We start from the raw sequence: 15,683 nt of genomic DNA, 5'->3' as shown, positions 1-15,683 counted from the left end.
GGGGCGGCGCGGGAGGCTGGCGCGCAGCTGGAGCTACCCGGCCCCTGAGTCCGAGCCGCGCAGGGGCGGACCCGCCCTGGAGCCCGGCGCTGCAGGCGCCTCGGTCTCTGAGCACGTGGGACCGAGGCGGGCGAGACCGCTCCAGGCCGGCCTCCCCTTCGCGTGGACACCCCCGCAGGCGGCCCGCTGCCCCCTGCCCTCAGCTGACTGACTGCTGGCGGCGGGGGGTAGTCGCTGCCGCTCTCCGTGCCGCAGCCCGAGGGGGCGCAGGGATGAGGCGAGCAGGATAACCCCTCCCTGGCTGCTTCCCCGGGACACAGTGACTGGGAGCTCCCGGGCGGGGCCTGGACTGCCGGGGGGGCGGGTCTTACCTTTTAGTTCTCCGAGCCCGAACCGTGACTGCCCACCAATGTTTGAGCAGCTCGAAGTGTAACCTGTAACGAGTCTTATTTTGCACATCCACTTGGAAATAGGCAGAGTTCAGGAGACTATACAAGCAACAAAACAAGCAAGTCAATGGAGCACTTCCTTTCTACAGAGAGAGGAAAATTGGCTGCCTCTATAGATAAGGCTGGATGTTACAAACAAGGGCCATCAGTGAAACCATAAAAGCTGTACAGGGAAATGTGTTCCCCCTGCAGGCTGATCATGCTGTCTTTTCAACTTGCTTAGCTCATCTGAACACAAGAGTGCCGGAAGGAGGGAAACAGCTGGCAGTACAGAGGTGGAGTCAGAGAGCAGCTTCCAAGAAGGGGCCACAGAACAGACACCTCCAGCCTCAGGTACTCTGAAGCCCCATCCTTGTTGGGCACTGGGGTTGTAGCTATAATACACATACAGGACAAGAAAAAGTCAAGTCACATAGGACAGAACAGAGAATAGTCAGGGATGGAAAGGAATACCCCCCACAAAGAACTTTGGTACAGCTGGAGTTATTCAGGAATAGTCATTGCACTTTAAATTCATACTCGCACTTCATTTCAGTGGGTACTGAGAAACAAGGTATAGCATCAAGCAAGCATTTCAGTTTTGGATACCTAAAATTTGACACATCTTTGTGTAAGAATTCAAATATCGGGCTGATTTTTCTAAAGCTAGTGAACATACACTGTTCCCATTGCCATCACTTAGTCACCCAAATAAAGTTAGATGTATAAACTAAGCTTGAAAATGTTAGCCTCAGTAATCTGATGTGTGAAGTAGGACAGGAGCAATGGCCAAGCAGGGGAGGAAACATGGTCACCATTCTTTGCATCAGTGAAAAAATGGAGTTAACTGTGTTGCCCATCTAAGAGAGGGCTTTTGGTGTGGAGTTTATAGTCCCTTGAGTAAATACATATGATGTTGATTTAATTTATATGCATCTTTACTAATCACTGTTTTTGTCTCCCAGAGCAAATCCAAATTTTGCTCATTTATTCATGTATGGATAGAGTCTAAGTTAAATGCTAGCACTATTTATGTGTAACAGGTACTGAAGATCATCGCATAGTGCCAGGAGGAATTACAACAGAAAGTTCTTCCTTGTCATTAAATAAATTAAGCAGGTAAGAAAGGGCCTTTGTTTGACCAGTACAGCTGTCATTTGGAATCAGTGAAATTATTTCCATTGATTTGAGTGGAAGCTGAATCAGGCTCTTGATGATTTGTTACTTTAATATAAAACTTAACTTGTCATTGTTATTTTCTGAGGTGTGCATGCTGCCATTTTTCTTAATAAGGGAAATATAAAACCAGCAAATCAATGTGTTTAGCATACTAAACTGTTTTCTTTGCTTCTCAGTTCCTCTAAGATTGGCCTTATTTATATTATAATCACTTGAGCTGGAAAGGATCATAGAGATCATTTCAGTTTCTCATCCCCCAACTGCACAGGTAAATTGATTCATACTCCTAACTGTTATCAGCTAGACACATACATTTCCCACTGATTCCCATATTCCCACTGATAAGGATTTTGTAAGTTTTTCAGGGCTGCACCTTCCATTCCTAAACTACACTATGGGAAGTTCTGTTCCTGATAAGTTATGTATAACTTGCTTGACCTTTAGTAAAAAACGTAACAGTTGAGGAGCTGTTGAAGTAAAGATACTTTCCCACTAGCAACTACTGTAAGGGTAGCAGTTTATTTGCTTTAGACCACTAAACAGCCACAATGTTACATTTTATTTGTGGCTAGGAATCACAGTTCCTTAGGAGATGATGTGCCAATTGATTTAACTATGGCAAGTAGTCAAGCACCATGTATATCAGCCCTGCATTGTATTCCCATGCCCTGCAAGCTTGAACTAGGCAAACCCACCTCCTTCTCCTCCCCTTTGAATTGCCTTACAGGTGCCACATCCTGCATACCCAGATGCTCCTGGAATGCATGTCTGATACTAGGATTTCGAGGCGTGAATCTCAAGTTTCTTAGTACCATGCAAGTGCAGCCTTTCTAGGAATTGACTCATGATGCACTGTGGGGTAATTTAGCTTCTTTTGTCCTCATGGGAGAAGCTTATTTTATCCTATCGTTGCTTGAGATATTAAACAAACCTTATTTTGTGCATGATGTATTAGTGGGCCAAATTAATTAGCTACTCCTGGTCATGGGACAACTGCTTTTATACTGTGATGTACATACTGTGAGAGATGCTCAAGGGTCTTTAGACCATTCTGAAATGTGCAATGGTGCTGAACGCAGGAGCTGAAGAGATTTGACTTCTGTGGAGATTGGGCAGATGTACCTGTTGAGTGGTGCAGTTATCATCCAATCCCCATAGGTAGACTGGCATTTCTGGCAAAGGAAAATTGCCAGAATAGTTTGTAGGCCTGGGATGGCCAATAGTGGCACCAGAACTCCTGCATGAAGACACATGAACAAGGAGTTTGCCTCAGTTATCCAGAATGAAGACAGTTGACTAATTTGACAGCTACACAGGTCCATGGCTACCCAATTTGCAGACAGCTACAGGTCCATGGCTACCCAGTTTTGTGGTAGCTTCCAGTATTCTTAAAGTCATTTAGCACTGGTTGAGAAAGTAAGGAATGTATTTGAAATAAAATAAGGTTTCCACAGAAAGGGGTTCCCAAATAGCGCGGGGCTGCTGATGGAACACATATGCCTATAGTTTGCCCTCCAGAATGAGCTGATGAATCCTACTTTCTGATTCCACAGAGCTTAGTGGACCACAAGGATATGTCCAGAGATGCCAATGTCACATGACCCCAGTGTTTTTGGAGATCTGGCATTTCCATGCTCAGACATTCTTAACGACGTACCGGCACATGCTATTATTTTGAGGCACTCTGTCTATCTTTACCTGTGGAATCACATCAAGTCCATATAGAAAATTAAAGTACATGCAGATGATAAATAGTAATGGATTGTGTATTTGGAAGGCTGAAGATGAGTTGGCAGTGCCTACAAAACCAGCTGGGTGAATATGATGGCTTCTTGCACAGTGTATGCAAGGCTAGAAGTAGAGCTATTGATGAAACATATATGCCTATAGTTTGCACTCCAGAATGAGGGAGTGGATCCTGGATGTGAATGAGCTCATTCACCAGTGTGTAGAATCAGAAAATACCATCAATAACAGGGTCATGGGAGCTAATGGAAATTAAAGATGCTCAATATTAGGGGTGTGCGAAGTGGGCCCTATTTAATTCGGATTTGGCCCAAATTGGGGACAGTGATTTGATTAGTTGATTCAGATCATTGTCCCCGATTTGATTTGTCTGAATCTGAATCTGAAGATTTGATGCTGATTCAGAGAATCAGAGATTCAGCCATAGACACAGCTTTAAAAGTTTTTTCTACATACCTTGAGGTAGCAGACATGGCTCGTGATTGCTGCAATGCTGGGGCATCCTACAGGAGCACGGGGGGCCCTCCACATGCTCGGTGGCAAACAGAAGCACTTCCAGTCCACTTCCGAGTCTGCTGGGGAGTGTGATGAGGGGGCCCGCCCACACCTCCCCAGCTTGGCAATCGGCCGCAGGGAGACCCTGGGTGGCCTCCTGACCCAGAAGGCACCAGTCCCCAAGCTGGGGGGACCCCCTGTGCACTCCTCAGCACACCCAGAAGTGGACTGGAAGTGCTTCTGCTGCCGAGCATGCTGGGGAGCCCCCCATGCTCCTGTGGGACACTTCATCTGCCCCAGCATCACAGCACTCAGGAGCCCCTAGAGGTATGTAGAAAAAACATTTAAAGCTGTGTATGTCCAAATCTCTCTGAATCAATTCAGAGGGTTCCGACTCAATTCAGAGAGATTAGAGGGTGCTCTGATTCAATTCTGATTCGGAGATTCAGCCAGTGAATTGGGCCGAATCTACACCGAATTGAATCAGGGACCAAAAGCTTCACACAGCCCTACTCAATATACTCCTGTCCTGGCCATGCATGGCAATGTTAATAATTCATTAATTTTCAAGTGCATGTGCTGTTTTTTAAACTGGGCTTTCCTGTGAAACATGCTGTACTGATTTTTTAAAACTGTTATTGTAATTATCTTTACACTACGTGCTGCATTCTTCTTTTTAATATAGAGGAGGAGGGCACTTCACATAATTGCTGTGATGATATTGTGCCTGATTACTTTATGGACTGCATTGGCTAAAGGCTAATTTCTTTGCCTAACAAACATTTAACTGTAAAAATCTCTGTGATTGTTCCTTTCCACTCACCGGCTGTCATACTGGCTGTGTAGATTGCTTGATCTTTTCCAAAACGTCAGTGAAATGTGGCATAGCTGTGGCTTTTCACTTCCTTGCAAGTAAGCAGATACCAGCAAAATGCCGATTATTTAAGTAACAAATATTACTTAGGAGAACCAAAAGAACACCCCAACTAGGCCAGCTGCCTGCTAACAGTAAGAAACTGTGGCTATTAAAACATGGTTCAAGATACGAAACTGATGTACAAACAATGTATAGGGAGAAACAAGAAAAAAGCCACTCACAGGAGCATGGTATCCACTGCAGTGTGCTGGATTGACCAGGGGTCAGAGGTATGGGCATTGTTCTCTTCATAGTCCTTTGCTTGCCCAACTCCAGGAATACTGTGCAGGGCATGACAGCAAACTGGAAATCAGGAAAGAGCTCTAAGAGAAGTTTGTACCTAGACAGGAAACCTGCATCAGAATGGGTTCTGGGCCTGCCCAGTAACCTCCAAAGGACCTGGGCCTAATATGTGACCTCAACAGAAGATCTCTATCAGAGCTCCCAATCCCACTCTTTTGTTCCTCTCCTACTCCAGGGACCTCTCAACGGACTCCTCTGCCTGCTGCATCTTCTTGAACTACAAGCTCCTCTTGAGCATCTCTGTGACCATGTCATCCATGGCCTTCTTCTGTTTCCCCCTCAGCTGCCTCATCTGCATACTAGAGCTCTGGGGCAGGATGGCCACCCTTCAGATCTAACACTGCAAAGACAGTGGTAGAGTCCCTACATTCATTTTATTTTTAATATAGGAAGAATTGAATTCTTCTCACCTTAGTCCTGCACAAAGGCAAGCCTACAATTTGCAGTGTTTTTCATTTCAGTTAAATGTTTCAGTCTCCTGGTCCAAGACTGCAGGTTCAAACTTAGCAACATGAGAACTGTACACATCTCAATAAATGAACTATGCATATTTTTTTACAAAAAGTATTCAGAGTAAATCAGTCCACATCACAGGTTTGACTGGGGGCGATTCATAATTGTGTCTGTTACTGGGACTAGTTCCAAGATCCTTTTCAGGCTTGGTAGTCCACTAGGGACTCAACTTTTTTGGAAATTCCTGAAAGGAAACACAAGGCTAGCAAAGGGGTTCCATCAATCTACCAAATGGAGATTTTTAAGAGCCTGGTGACAGCACAACAGATCAGCGAATGGATGGGGAACTAGTCCGTTACAGAGGTGAAGCAGCAAAAACTGCGCCATCACTAAAAATGACCGATTGAGTAGAATTGCTGCTGCATGATTGGTAAATGTGTAGGTATTGATTTCCAGGAGTGGGGAAAACCTGAAAGATCATTAATAAAACTGCCTTGGGAAAAAGTGGGTGACTGCTTGCCCATCTTCTCTGACTACCAGTGCATAAGCTGACTATGAAAATACGGAAGAAAAAGCCCCAAACCTAATGATCTAGGGCCTGAGGAATTCCAGGGCATCTTCCATAGAAAGGAACTAACATGAGAATGCTCAGTTTTGGAGACCGTAGCACAAAGAACTGCCATGCCTTAAACATGACTGAAAGTTCCTCAGATATATTAATACTCACATGTTAACAAGGTCACATAAAACAGTATGAATGTGAACATTCATTTTTAGTAAAGGTTTTAATAATAAATAATGTATTGTTGTAGCATTTATTTAAAAAAAAAAGAAAGGAAGGGGAAAAAAAACCTTTAAAAATATTATCTAAAAACTCTTAAAAGCCCTGTGGCCCTGCAGTCATATTTAAAAGAGCAAAAGCATTAATGTGAAACACCTAGGCCATTCATCTTTGCATATGGCTGAGGGGAGTAGGTACTAGGAGGGAATATAGGAGGCCAAAATGCTGTGGAAATTCCTTACATGGCTTTTCTGCCCTTAAACAAATGAAGTGTTAAATATCAAACAGAGCAAAATGAAGTTCCATGCAGCTTTTGAGAAGCAGAGAGCAAGAAAGAAGTGTGCAAAATAGCTAGAAAAAGTAATGGGATTGGAATGTCCCGGGAGGAGGATCTGTACCTTTGATGGCCATGCTCCATCTGTGCTAGTAAGTGGAGATATACCTAGAACTAGAACAGAGTTTACGAAGTCAGATTCTACTTCTCCCAAGACACAAGAATAGGGGCATACATGTGGTTGATGGGGGGAAAATACAGGCAAGCATATGAGCTGGAATACATGGATATCTTACAGTGGAGTCTTATCCTATGAATGAAATGTCCTTTCTCTAAAATCTAATCAGGTTGTTTTTTCAATGTTCAGTTCTCCTCAAGATGTGAGCTCAAGGGAAAAATCAGATAATGGCAAAGAGGTAGGATCTGAGACTGATCTTCAGGAGAGGGCTACAGCACAAACAGCTTCAGACACAGGTATTACCTCCTATAAAGTCTGGCATCGTAATGGTGTAGGGTTGTGGAGTAAGGAAATCTGTGAATGTTGGGAACAATGATAGGACAAATAAGATGGAAATAACATATTTTACTTGGATCAGTGCACCAAGCTGTAGAAGAGGAACAATAGGCAAGTCTTCCAAAGTATGTAGGAGTGGGAAAGTTTTGAGTGTGCACTGAGGGTATGGTATAATCAGTCATTTTTCTAGGCCTGGAAAGGGGAAGAGTTTAAACGTTCTAGAAAAACAAGGAAAGGGAATTCTGCAACTGAAGTCAAACTCTCAGGGCTCAGGGAACAGTCTTTGTAGTCACTGTCACAAAAGCTTCCATAAACATAAAAATAACTGAAACAGAGACTGAGCTTAATTCTTGCTTGCCTGTTTCTTGGCTAGCTGACCAGCCAAACAGGTTTTACACTTATGTCAGCTATGCACATTGTGCAGAGGATGTTGGGACTAAAAGCTCTCCAGCCCACTGAAAGCTGGCACATCTCGACTAAGCACAGCATGACACCTGCAGCTGGAATGGAGAGTTATGCCTTAGCTGTAGTAGTGTCAAAGTCGTTCCACGCCCCCCTTAGAACAGATTAAGCATAAAGCAGTTTGAAGTATGAAAGCCAAATGCAGATTTTTCCCTGCTGTTAACTTCTGCATTGCATGTATGAAATATGCAACTACAATCTGGATCTAAGTACAGATGTGCAACCTACCCAGTCACTTGCATGTCATAAGAAATTGCTTGCGTGTTTGGAAATTGGATAATCACACTGTCAAAGCCAGCAGTGTTTTTTCTTTCCTCACACAAGGGCGGGGGGAGGACACACCCACATACATTTTATAGTTTAATACACTGGAAAGTACTTACCTGTGTAGCTTGATTGGCAATGCCTTTCTAATATAGTTGCAACAAACATCTTTTTTAAAAAGTGCTTTTTCAGGTTTCCCAAATACATAAGCAAGCTCTAGTGGTAATAGGATAGCATAACATAACTGTTGTTGTATGAAAACAACATTTAAAAAAACATCACATCCCTCAGTGGCATTACTGTACTGAAAGAAGTTTCCAATATAATCCTTTCTACCACAGACCTTAGTTCAGTGGTTTTCAACTTTTCTAGACTGGAGTAGATTCAAGGCAGCCTTCGGAAAATACTAGCTCTTAGTTTTCACTCTTTTTTTGACTACATAAAAATACTAGAGCAATTGTTCTGTTGTAGAGAACTCAGAAAGACCACAACAGGCTAGAATGTTTTTAATGTTATGGATTCTTATTTGAAATCTCTGGGTTTATCTTGTGAATTGTATTTGTGTACCTAACTGTGTTAATGTTGTGTAGCATCTTGTGGCACCCCAAAAGGATCTCAAGGAATCCTAGGGTGTGACAGCACCTTGCTCAAAAATCATTTTCTTTGCTAAATGCCATATAGCTATAGCCCTGACCAGATCAGACAGATGGAACACAAATTCAGACCCCGTACACTTCAGATGAATCCACCCAAAGGGATCAGCGCATAGGCGGAGGGTTAGCTGACCCAGGAAACCTGTTAGATTTTGGTGAAGACCAAGGCAAGTGCAATAATTGGGCTTTGTCATGTGTGTAGACAATGAAGGAAAGGATTTTGTCAACCTTTTCCAGGAGTTAGTATGCCTACATTTTAGCATACAGTGGTGTATCACACTGTCTGCCAATGAGTTAGCCTGGGTACCAGATGCTGTTAGGTTGTGGCTTCCCAGGGTAAATTAGCAAATGAAGGATTCCATGATACCACAGCTGGATGGCTTCTCATGCCCAGACTAGCTCACTTGGGATTGACATGGATTTCTGTGCTTCACTGTGGTGTACATTGTAGACATACCCATATTTACTTGCTTGTGGAACCCAGAGACTGTTGCATAAAGCAGACATCTGCAAGCCAGCTTTAAACTAACAAGATTGGGTACCTGTGGCAGTCTAGTCACGGTAGAATGGAGGTCAGTACAGGCTGGAAACCCCACATAAGGAGCAGGATAAAACACTGTGACTGCAGCATAAACCTACTTTTTGACTGCAGCCTGGCTAACACTTGAAATGTTTACTAGCATAGCTGTATCAGTTAGGAGTGTGAAAAGGAATTGTTATTTTAATTAGTGTAGTTATACTGGCAAAAGCCCTAGTGTAAATACTGTTACACTGACAATCCATTGATGCTGCCAGACTAGGACAGTAGAGCAAGCACAGGCTGTTTAAGTATTTATATCCTACTTACTATATTTTAAAGACAGAAACATGCTATATTGGCATCCATGGTACTTGGAAGTGGGTGAGTGTAAGTGACTCCTAGCCAAAGGAGCACTTAAGCTGCTGCATTAAGCAAGGTTTGAAAGCTCCAAAGAAGTTGCATGGACAACCCAGTAAGCAAAGTATCACAGTACAGAAAGACTACGTGCAGCAGGAATAATCCTTTTAACTTCAATTCAAGGTCTTAAAAGTTTCACCTTTTTTGGACTAGGTAACAAGAAATGTCTGCTCTTAAGAATCCTGAAAGGATCTGTTTTAGTTTTGATTTTAACACGTAAATCAAATTCTGACCAATACTCATGCCAGCAAACACACTGGGTGTTTAATCATTTATTATTAAACTACTTGGAATTGATACAGAACACAGATTAGTTTATTTGTGTTCAACAGGTCCCAAAGGGATTCGTGGAATATTAGGAGGAATTAGAAAGGAAACTTCTTTCCTCTCATTACACAAATTAAGCAGGTAAGCATGTGAAATATTACCGCAGAACTTGTCTTTGATGAAATGAGGCCATGTGCTGAGGAACTTAGAATTAACAAGGGAACTATTTACAAATCTTCCTTACTATTCACTGGCTTTCCTCAGTAGAACGTATTTTGTATTTCAAGCTTATTTTAGGCCTTTGTCTAAGAGGTGTGACATCCGTGGAGAATGCAGTTTTACAGTCATCAGCAAGGTTTGGAACATGCAGCTCAATTGGCTTTATCGTATACTAGTATACAGGCCTTAACCTGGGCTTGGAGCGATCATGTCTTTGGAATGATGAAAGGGCATCATATCTAGCCTGTTTTAAATTCTACTTCAACAGGCAACAGTACAGCCCATTAATTGGGCTGTGCCTGGTGGTTATATCGTAAACCTGGACTGAGACCACCCATTTATTCCACACAAGTCACTTTCTTTGTGTTTTTGAGCAGGCCAAAGCTTTCACAGTTGATTCAGGACAGCTGCATGAGACACTAAGCCTATGCAAAGCAGCAAGTATTCGCTTCAAATTTGGATTTGGCCGATTCAGAGAGACAGTGATTCAGTTCAGTGATTCAAATCACTGTCCCAGTTTGATTCAGTCAATTTGGATTTGGAGATTTGGCACCCATTTGGAGATTCAGCCATAAAGTATAATGGGGAAATCACTAAAATACCTATAATTTTATCATTGTTTTGGAGATTCAAATGAAAACAATAGGTATGGTAGCCCCCTTCTGAGGGCATGAAGTCTGCAAAGTTTCAAGGAGATAGGTGCAGGGGTTTCTGTAAAAGTGCACCTCAAACTGTTGAAAGCAAAACTCGTATTACTTGTGTATGTTAAGGCAGAGCAGGATGAAAACAGCAGGCAACTCAGAGAAAGATCCATCACTGGCCAGCCCCAGTCATCAGTATCAGAGCAGTCCTTCCCCACATCTCAGCCTTTCCAAATATGAAAGAACACCCCCTCTCCTCCCTCTTCCCAGTATCTGTTTGCAGCAAGCCTTCCAAATCTCCAAATCTCTCTAAGTTGATTTGGAGGCTTCCAATTTGATTTGTCCATTTAATGGGTCTCCCAATTCAATTCAGAGATTCAGCCGCCGAATTGGGCCGAATCTCATCCAAATCAAATCAGCTACCGAAGCTTCGCACAGCCCTATCAGATACTGCAGAAGAAAGAAGCCTCTGAAAGGAATTATCAGTTGTTTTCAACTTTAGATCAACCAGCAAAGCTGAGAGAGACTGCAGATGGAAGGTACTGGAGATCTAAGAGGATACTCAAGCTGATTTATGGATATTGAACTCAGTGCTATTCACAGTACATTTTGCTTAACATTTATTTTGGTTTCCTAGTTTTCTTTTCTTCCACATGTCTGCCTCTGTTGTTTTGTTGTTTGTAAGTTTGTTCCTACTCCTGGTGTGGTGGGATTGATTAAAAAAAGCAAACAGATGCTTAACAGGATTGTTGTGATCAAACCCATTAAGAGAAGTCAAATGTTGGAACTTCAACCTTCGCAGTGGACCTAACAATACTGGCTCTAATAATTCTGGGTTCCCACCCCTTACACATTTCATCTCAGTGTTTACTATGGAAGAAAACACATTTTTAAGTCTTTGACATATAGGACAAATCTAGCGTCCATTACTTTCTTTTCCACCAACTTTCTGAAGTGAGCTAATAAAGAACAAAATGGTTGCAATGCTTGGAGAGGGAATCCAATCTGCGTTGTTCACAGTTTAACCTTCCAGGCCCCTTTCCAAAAGCATTTTATTGCCTAGATCACTGGCAACTTTCACAGACAGACTGTGGAAATTAAGGCCCCATATCTTAGAGACAGTAAAAAATGTATATATAAGAAACAAGGCATAGGAATAACTGTTCTTAATTTCCAGCTGTTTAACAAACACTCAGGTTTGGAAAAAAAAAAATCTCCTGCATGAATAGATTCATGAAAAGCAACTTCTTTGCAGCAGCTATGTATGATTAATTTGCAATTTTATGTCTTAATTTAAGTGAAAGAAAAATGTCTGGTTACGCTGATGCCTCTGCTCATAAGAAGCCTTTAGGAATTTCAGTGTCAATGCAGACAGAAACTAGCTGGCTTTATGAACATGTCTACAGAAAACCAAGTAAGAAATGGCTTTGTTACTTAGAATATTAGCTGCTTACTATAGAAGAGACAACACGTAATACAGCAGTTGCACATTTATAACATACAAGATGCCTTTTAGCAGTTAATTCTACAGACAGTCCTTGGACTTACAACACAATTGGTTCCTGAAAACCCTGTCTTAAGTTGAAACATTGTAACTCAGAACTGATTTTCCCATAGGAAACAATGTTATAAATGGGGGATTGGTTCCTGAACCAAGGCCTGATACCCTATTTTCACCAAAAATACCCAAGAATTTTGTACTCAATCAATTATAGGTGAGTAATATAGCTACAGTAATGCATTTATATTGTAAATAGCAATCATATTGATTTGGAAGGACTTCTTTGAGGTGACTTTGCTGGACTTTTTGAAGGGTTCTTGGCTGGAGTCTTCTCAGGAGTCTTGGCTGCAGGTTTTTCTGGAGTCTTGTCTGCTTTCTTAAAGAAAGTGTCCAAGGAAGCTTGGACAGATGTTCTCCAGGGAGATAGGCGACACAGCGAACTTTTTCACTGGCATGGCATCGGTTCGGATCAAATGTTGTAAAGTCAAAAATGATGTCAGAAAGCTGAAATAGGGTGTCAATTTATAAACATTGTAAGTGCGAAACATTATAACTCGAAACATTGTAAGTTGAGGACTGCCTGTATTGCAGAGCAATGAACTTGATGCAGCTAACACTCAACACTGAGGTCCTGCAGTGAGTCAGTTCTTAGCAGAGTTGAGAACAGTACCTAGGAGTTTTGACTTCTTTGCTGTAAATACTATACCACACTACTTCCAACACATGTTTAAATGATCAAACACATGATAGCGTTTAGCTGGTAGATGAATATACAGTGTGTATGGGAGTTCTCTGCTCATGACAGAGATACTTGTTTATTGTGTTTCTGTAGGAGATGCTTTCAAACCTCTAAATAGAGTTACAAATACACTGTATGTTTCCTTCTCCTGCTCAATCAAGTCATGCAAACATGTGATTCAAATTATTAACTCCTTAAGCAACCAGACAAAAGGCAGGGAACTGCCTTTAGGGATCAATTCACAGACACAGCCTAGCCCCATCTTTTTTTTGGTACAACCCCACTCATTTGAGTTCTCTGCAAGAACTAGGCACATTTTTCAGCCCTTGTTAGGACAGTGCAGAAAGTACTGCCCCTTACAGCGGGTCCTAAGAAGCACAAGGCACCCAAAGGGCGCTAACAGGATTTGGAGCTTAGGCCCCATAATACCAGCTATCAGCCATCCTCCCAAGGGGACACGAATGTGCTGCTTTGAATCATAACAGGTGCACTTAGTCATGAAATTAAGTACAAATACATTTGTGGAAAGGAATACCAGAGCTAATAAGAGCATTGCCAGAAGCTTCACTAGAGGCTACACTACTATATCTACACTGCTGTGGCTGCACTGTGGTCTAGAGGTCCCTAAACAAGCTTTTAACTAACAAGCTTGGGCCTTAGCAGGCATCTGAATGCAGCAGCTCAGAACACAGCACTACCTGCAAAATCTGCCCAAGCAGTTAGGTAGACACCTAGCTTGGGTGTTAGCCCCTGCTAAGAGCTATCCTGCCAGAGCTAGATTACTGCTGGTGTCCCAGCTAGTGAACCTCATTCTAATTCAGATGTCTCTATGCTGCACTGTATCCAATAAAACACCATGCTACTGTTGTAGAGAGTCTGCTAGCCATGTTGTAGGGCCCTGCTGACTGCACTGGCCTCCCTAAAGTTGCTTCTCCTCAAACTAAGCATTCTCTGGGGCTCTTTTGTTTGAGGTAATCAAATGCATTATCCCCACATGGGTCACTGTTAATGTTAAACACATATTCTAATTTCAGTCCAGAGAAAGATGAAAGAATTTGAGAAGACTAGTGCTCATGTTGACTCTACTTCTAAAACTGGTAACTTGTTTTCACTTTCTCTACTAGGGGGTTGCAGTCAGTTCTGGAAAAATTGGCCCATAGCTACTGGATATCAATAACCAGAAAGGAGTGTGGTAAAAAGCTATTAAAATAGTTAGGTGTTGGTTAGAGAAGCTGAAGCACAAGATTAAAAGAGGAAGATATTTATCTGGCTTATAGCCAACAGCTAGATGAGGAAAATAAGCATGGGAAGAAAACAAAGGATGAATTGGAAGATAAATTACATGAGCAATGAGATAAAATTTAGCTGGAAGTCAGAGAAAGCGTCCTGCTAACCAAACATATTGGTCTGAAGAACAGCTGTCTGAGCAAAGTGGTAGAAATCCCATTCTAAGGCACATGTACATATAAAATGACTGCCTTGTACTGACAGGCAGTGGACTAGAAGGTGCAACAGGATTTCCAAAACTCCCAGTATCTTGCTTCACAAGCCAGCAGAGTCTGGGGCTGCTTTACATACTATATCACTTTAACCTTGCTTAACTTTAAGCACAGAACATTTCCATTGCTTAAAGTTAAGCCTGTTCTTAAATGCAGTGCTTCAGCATGACAGTATCCATGGTTCCCATCAGAAAATGAAGACGGCCACCCTATTCCTGGTTTAGATCTCTGCCGAAAAGCTTCAGAAAGTTCTCAGCCCCTGGTGTGCATTTTGAGTGGGAAGGGGAGGTGTATTGAAAAAAACAAGGAAGAATGGTTACCCAGGATTGCAGAAAGTCATGCTTTCTTTGAAATGTAATATTTTAATTCTCACTATTGCTATTTAGATATGCTGGTAGCCCTGTCACAAGAACTTGCCAGCATAGGTATTTTGTGTGACACAGAGGTATGGCACACCTACTTGTTACCGTAATTGAGTTTATTCTTAACCATTTTCCCCTCTGAACAATAATCTGGCCTTTTACTGTATTTCTTTTCTCATCTAAGTTTAATGAAGACTTTGTAAAGCTGTTTGAGGAATCTCTGTGGACACTCCCCTGCATTGGGCTACCAGCTCTTCTAGCATATAAGCCAGAATCATCAAGAGACAACATGCAGATAGAGGTGACTTTCCTTTCTGTTACCCGATTTACATTAATTCCTATGAGCTGCTGGAGTGGAGGGAAGGGAGACAGCTGAAAAAGCTCCCATAAAAGCTGTGGAAGATGCTACTATCCAAATGTGCCACAGGGTATTCAGTAGCAGTGAGAGGTTTTGTTTGTCAGGCTACTGAAATGTGTAATCTGTAGACAAAAATATGTCTCATACTATACAAGTCATCCATAGTATCCCATGCTGGTGGCATGTTTCTAGGACAATGTCTGATTATGTCACTAAAAGGGAGGTAATACAATTTATTTTCATAGAATCATAGGAAAGAAGACCTAAAAGGGACCTCAGGAGGTCATTTAGTTCAATCCCCTGCTTGAGGCAGAATCATCCCCATCTAAATCATCTTAGCTAAGTATCTGTCTCACTTGTTCTTAAAAGCTTTGGGAACTATCCTCATACACAACTACTGAGTGTGACAGGGCCTCCCATCATAGATGACTGTAGCTACCACTAACAGCCTCACCCATCTGGTTTGCCCCACTGTGATCTCAAGGGGTATCAGCCTGCTGTCTCACTTGCCACAACTTGATGGTTAAATGTTTATACAATTAGGGAGACTGCCCTCAGAGACCAACATGAGCTTTGGGTACATCACCTGACACTACTCATCATCAGGCTTGGCTCCATGACTCAAGCAGGGCTTCTTCTCTTACTCTCAGTCCTAGCAAAACTGAACTGCTAAGGTCAGGGCCAAACCACCT

At 42.2% G+C, this 15,683-nt stretch overlaps 1 protein-coding gene across 1 annotated transcript in view; it reads left to right on the top strand.

Annotated features, from left to right (window-relative positions):
* ERICH6 (glutamate rich 6) overlaps positions 1–15,683 on the top strand; it is a 28,749-nt gene that overhangs the window by 276 nt on the left and 12,790 nt on the right. The window contains exons 2-9 of the mRNA XM_019503136.1: positions 673–782; positions 1,472–1,547; positions 6,943–7,049; positions 9,738–9,813; positions 11,831–11,946; positions 13,807–13,869; positions 14,658–14,716; positions 14,818–14,934. Coding sequence (XP_019358681.1) covers positions 673–782; positions 1,472–1,547; positions 6,943–7,049; positions 9,738–9,813; positions 11,831–11,946; positions 13,807–13,869; positions 14,658–14,716; positions 14,818–14,934 — 724 coding nt within the window. The remainder of the gene's footprint in view (positions 1–672; positions 783–1,471; positions 1,548–6,942; positions 7,050–9,737; positions 9,814–11,830; positions 11,947–13,806; positions 13,870–14,657; positions 14,717–14,817; positions 14,935–15,683) is intronic.

This window comes from Gavialis gangeticus, unplaced genomic scaffold (genome assembly GCF_001723915.1).
Source record: "Gavialis gangeticus isolate Ggan-Ray unplaced genomic scaffold, GavGan_comp1, whole genome shotgun sequence".
Classification (NCBI taxonomy): Eukaryota; Metazoa; Chordata; order Crocodylia; family Gavialidae; genus Gavialis; species Gavialis gangeticus.
The sequence above is the reverse complement of the archived record's forward strand: the minus strand, read 5'-3'. Positions and strand labels throughout refer to the sequence as shown.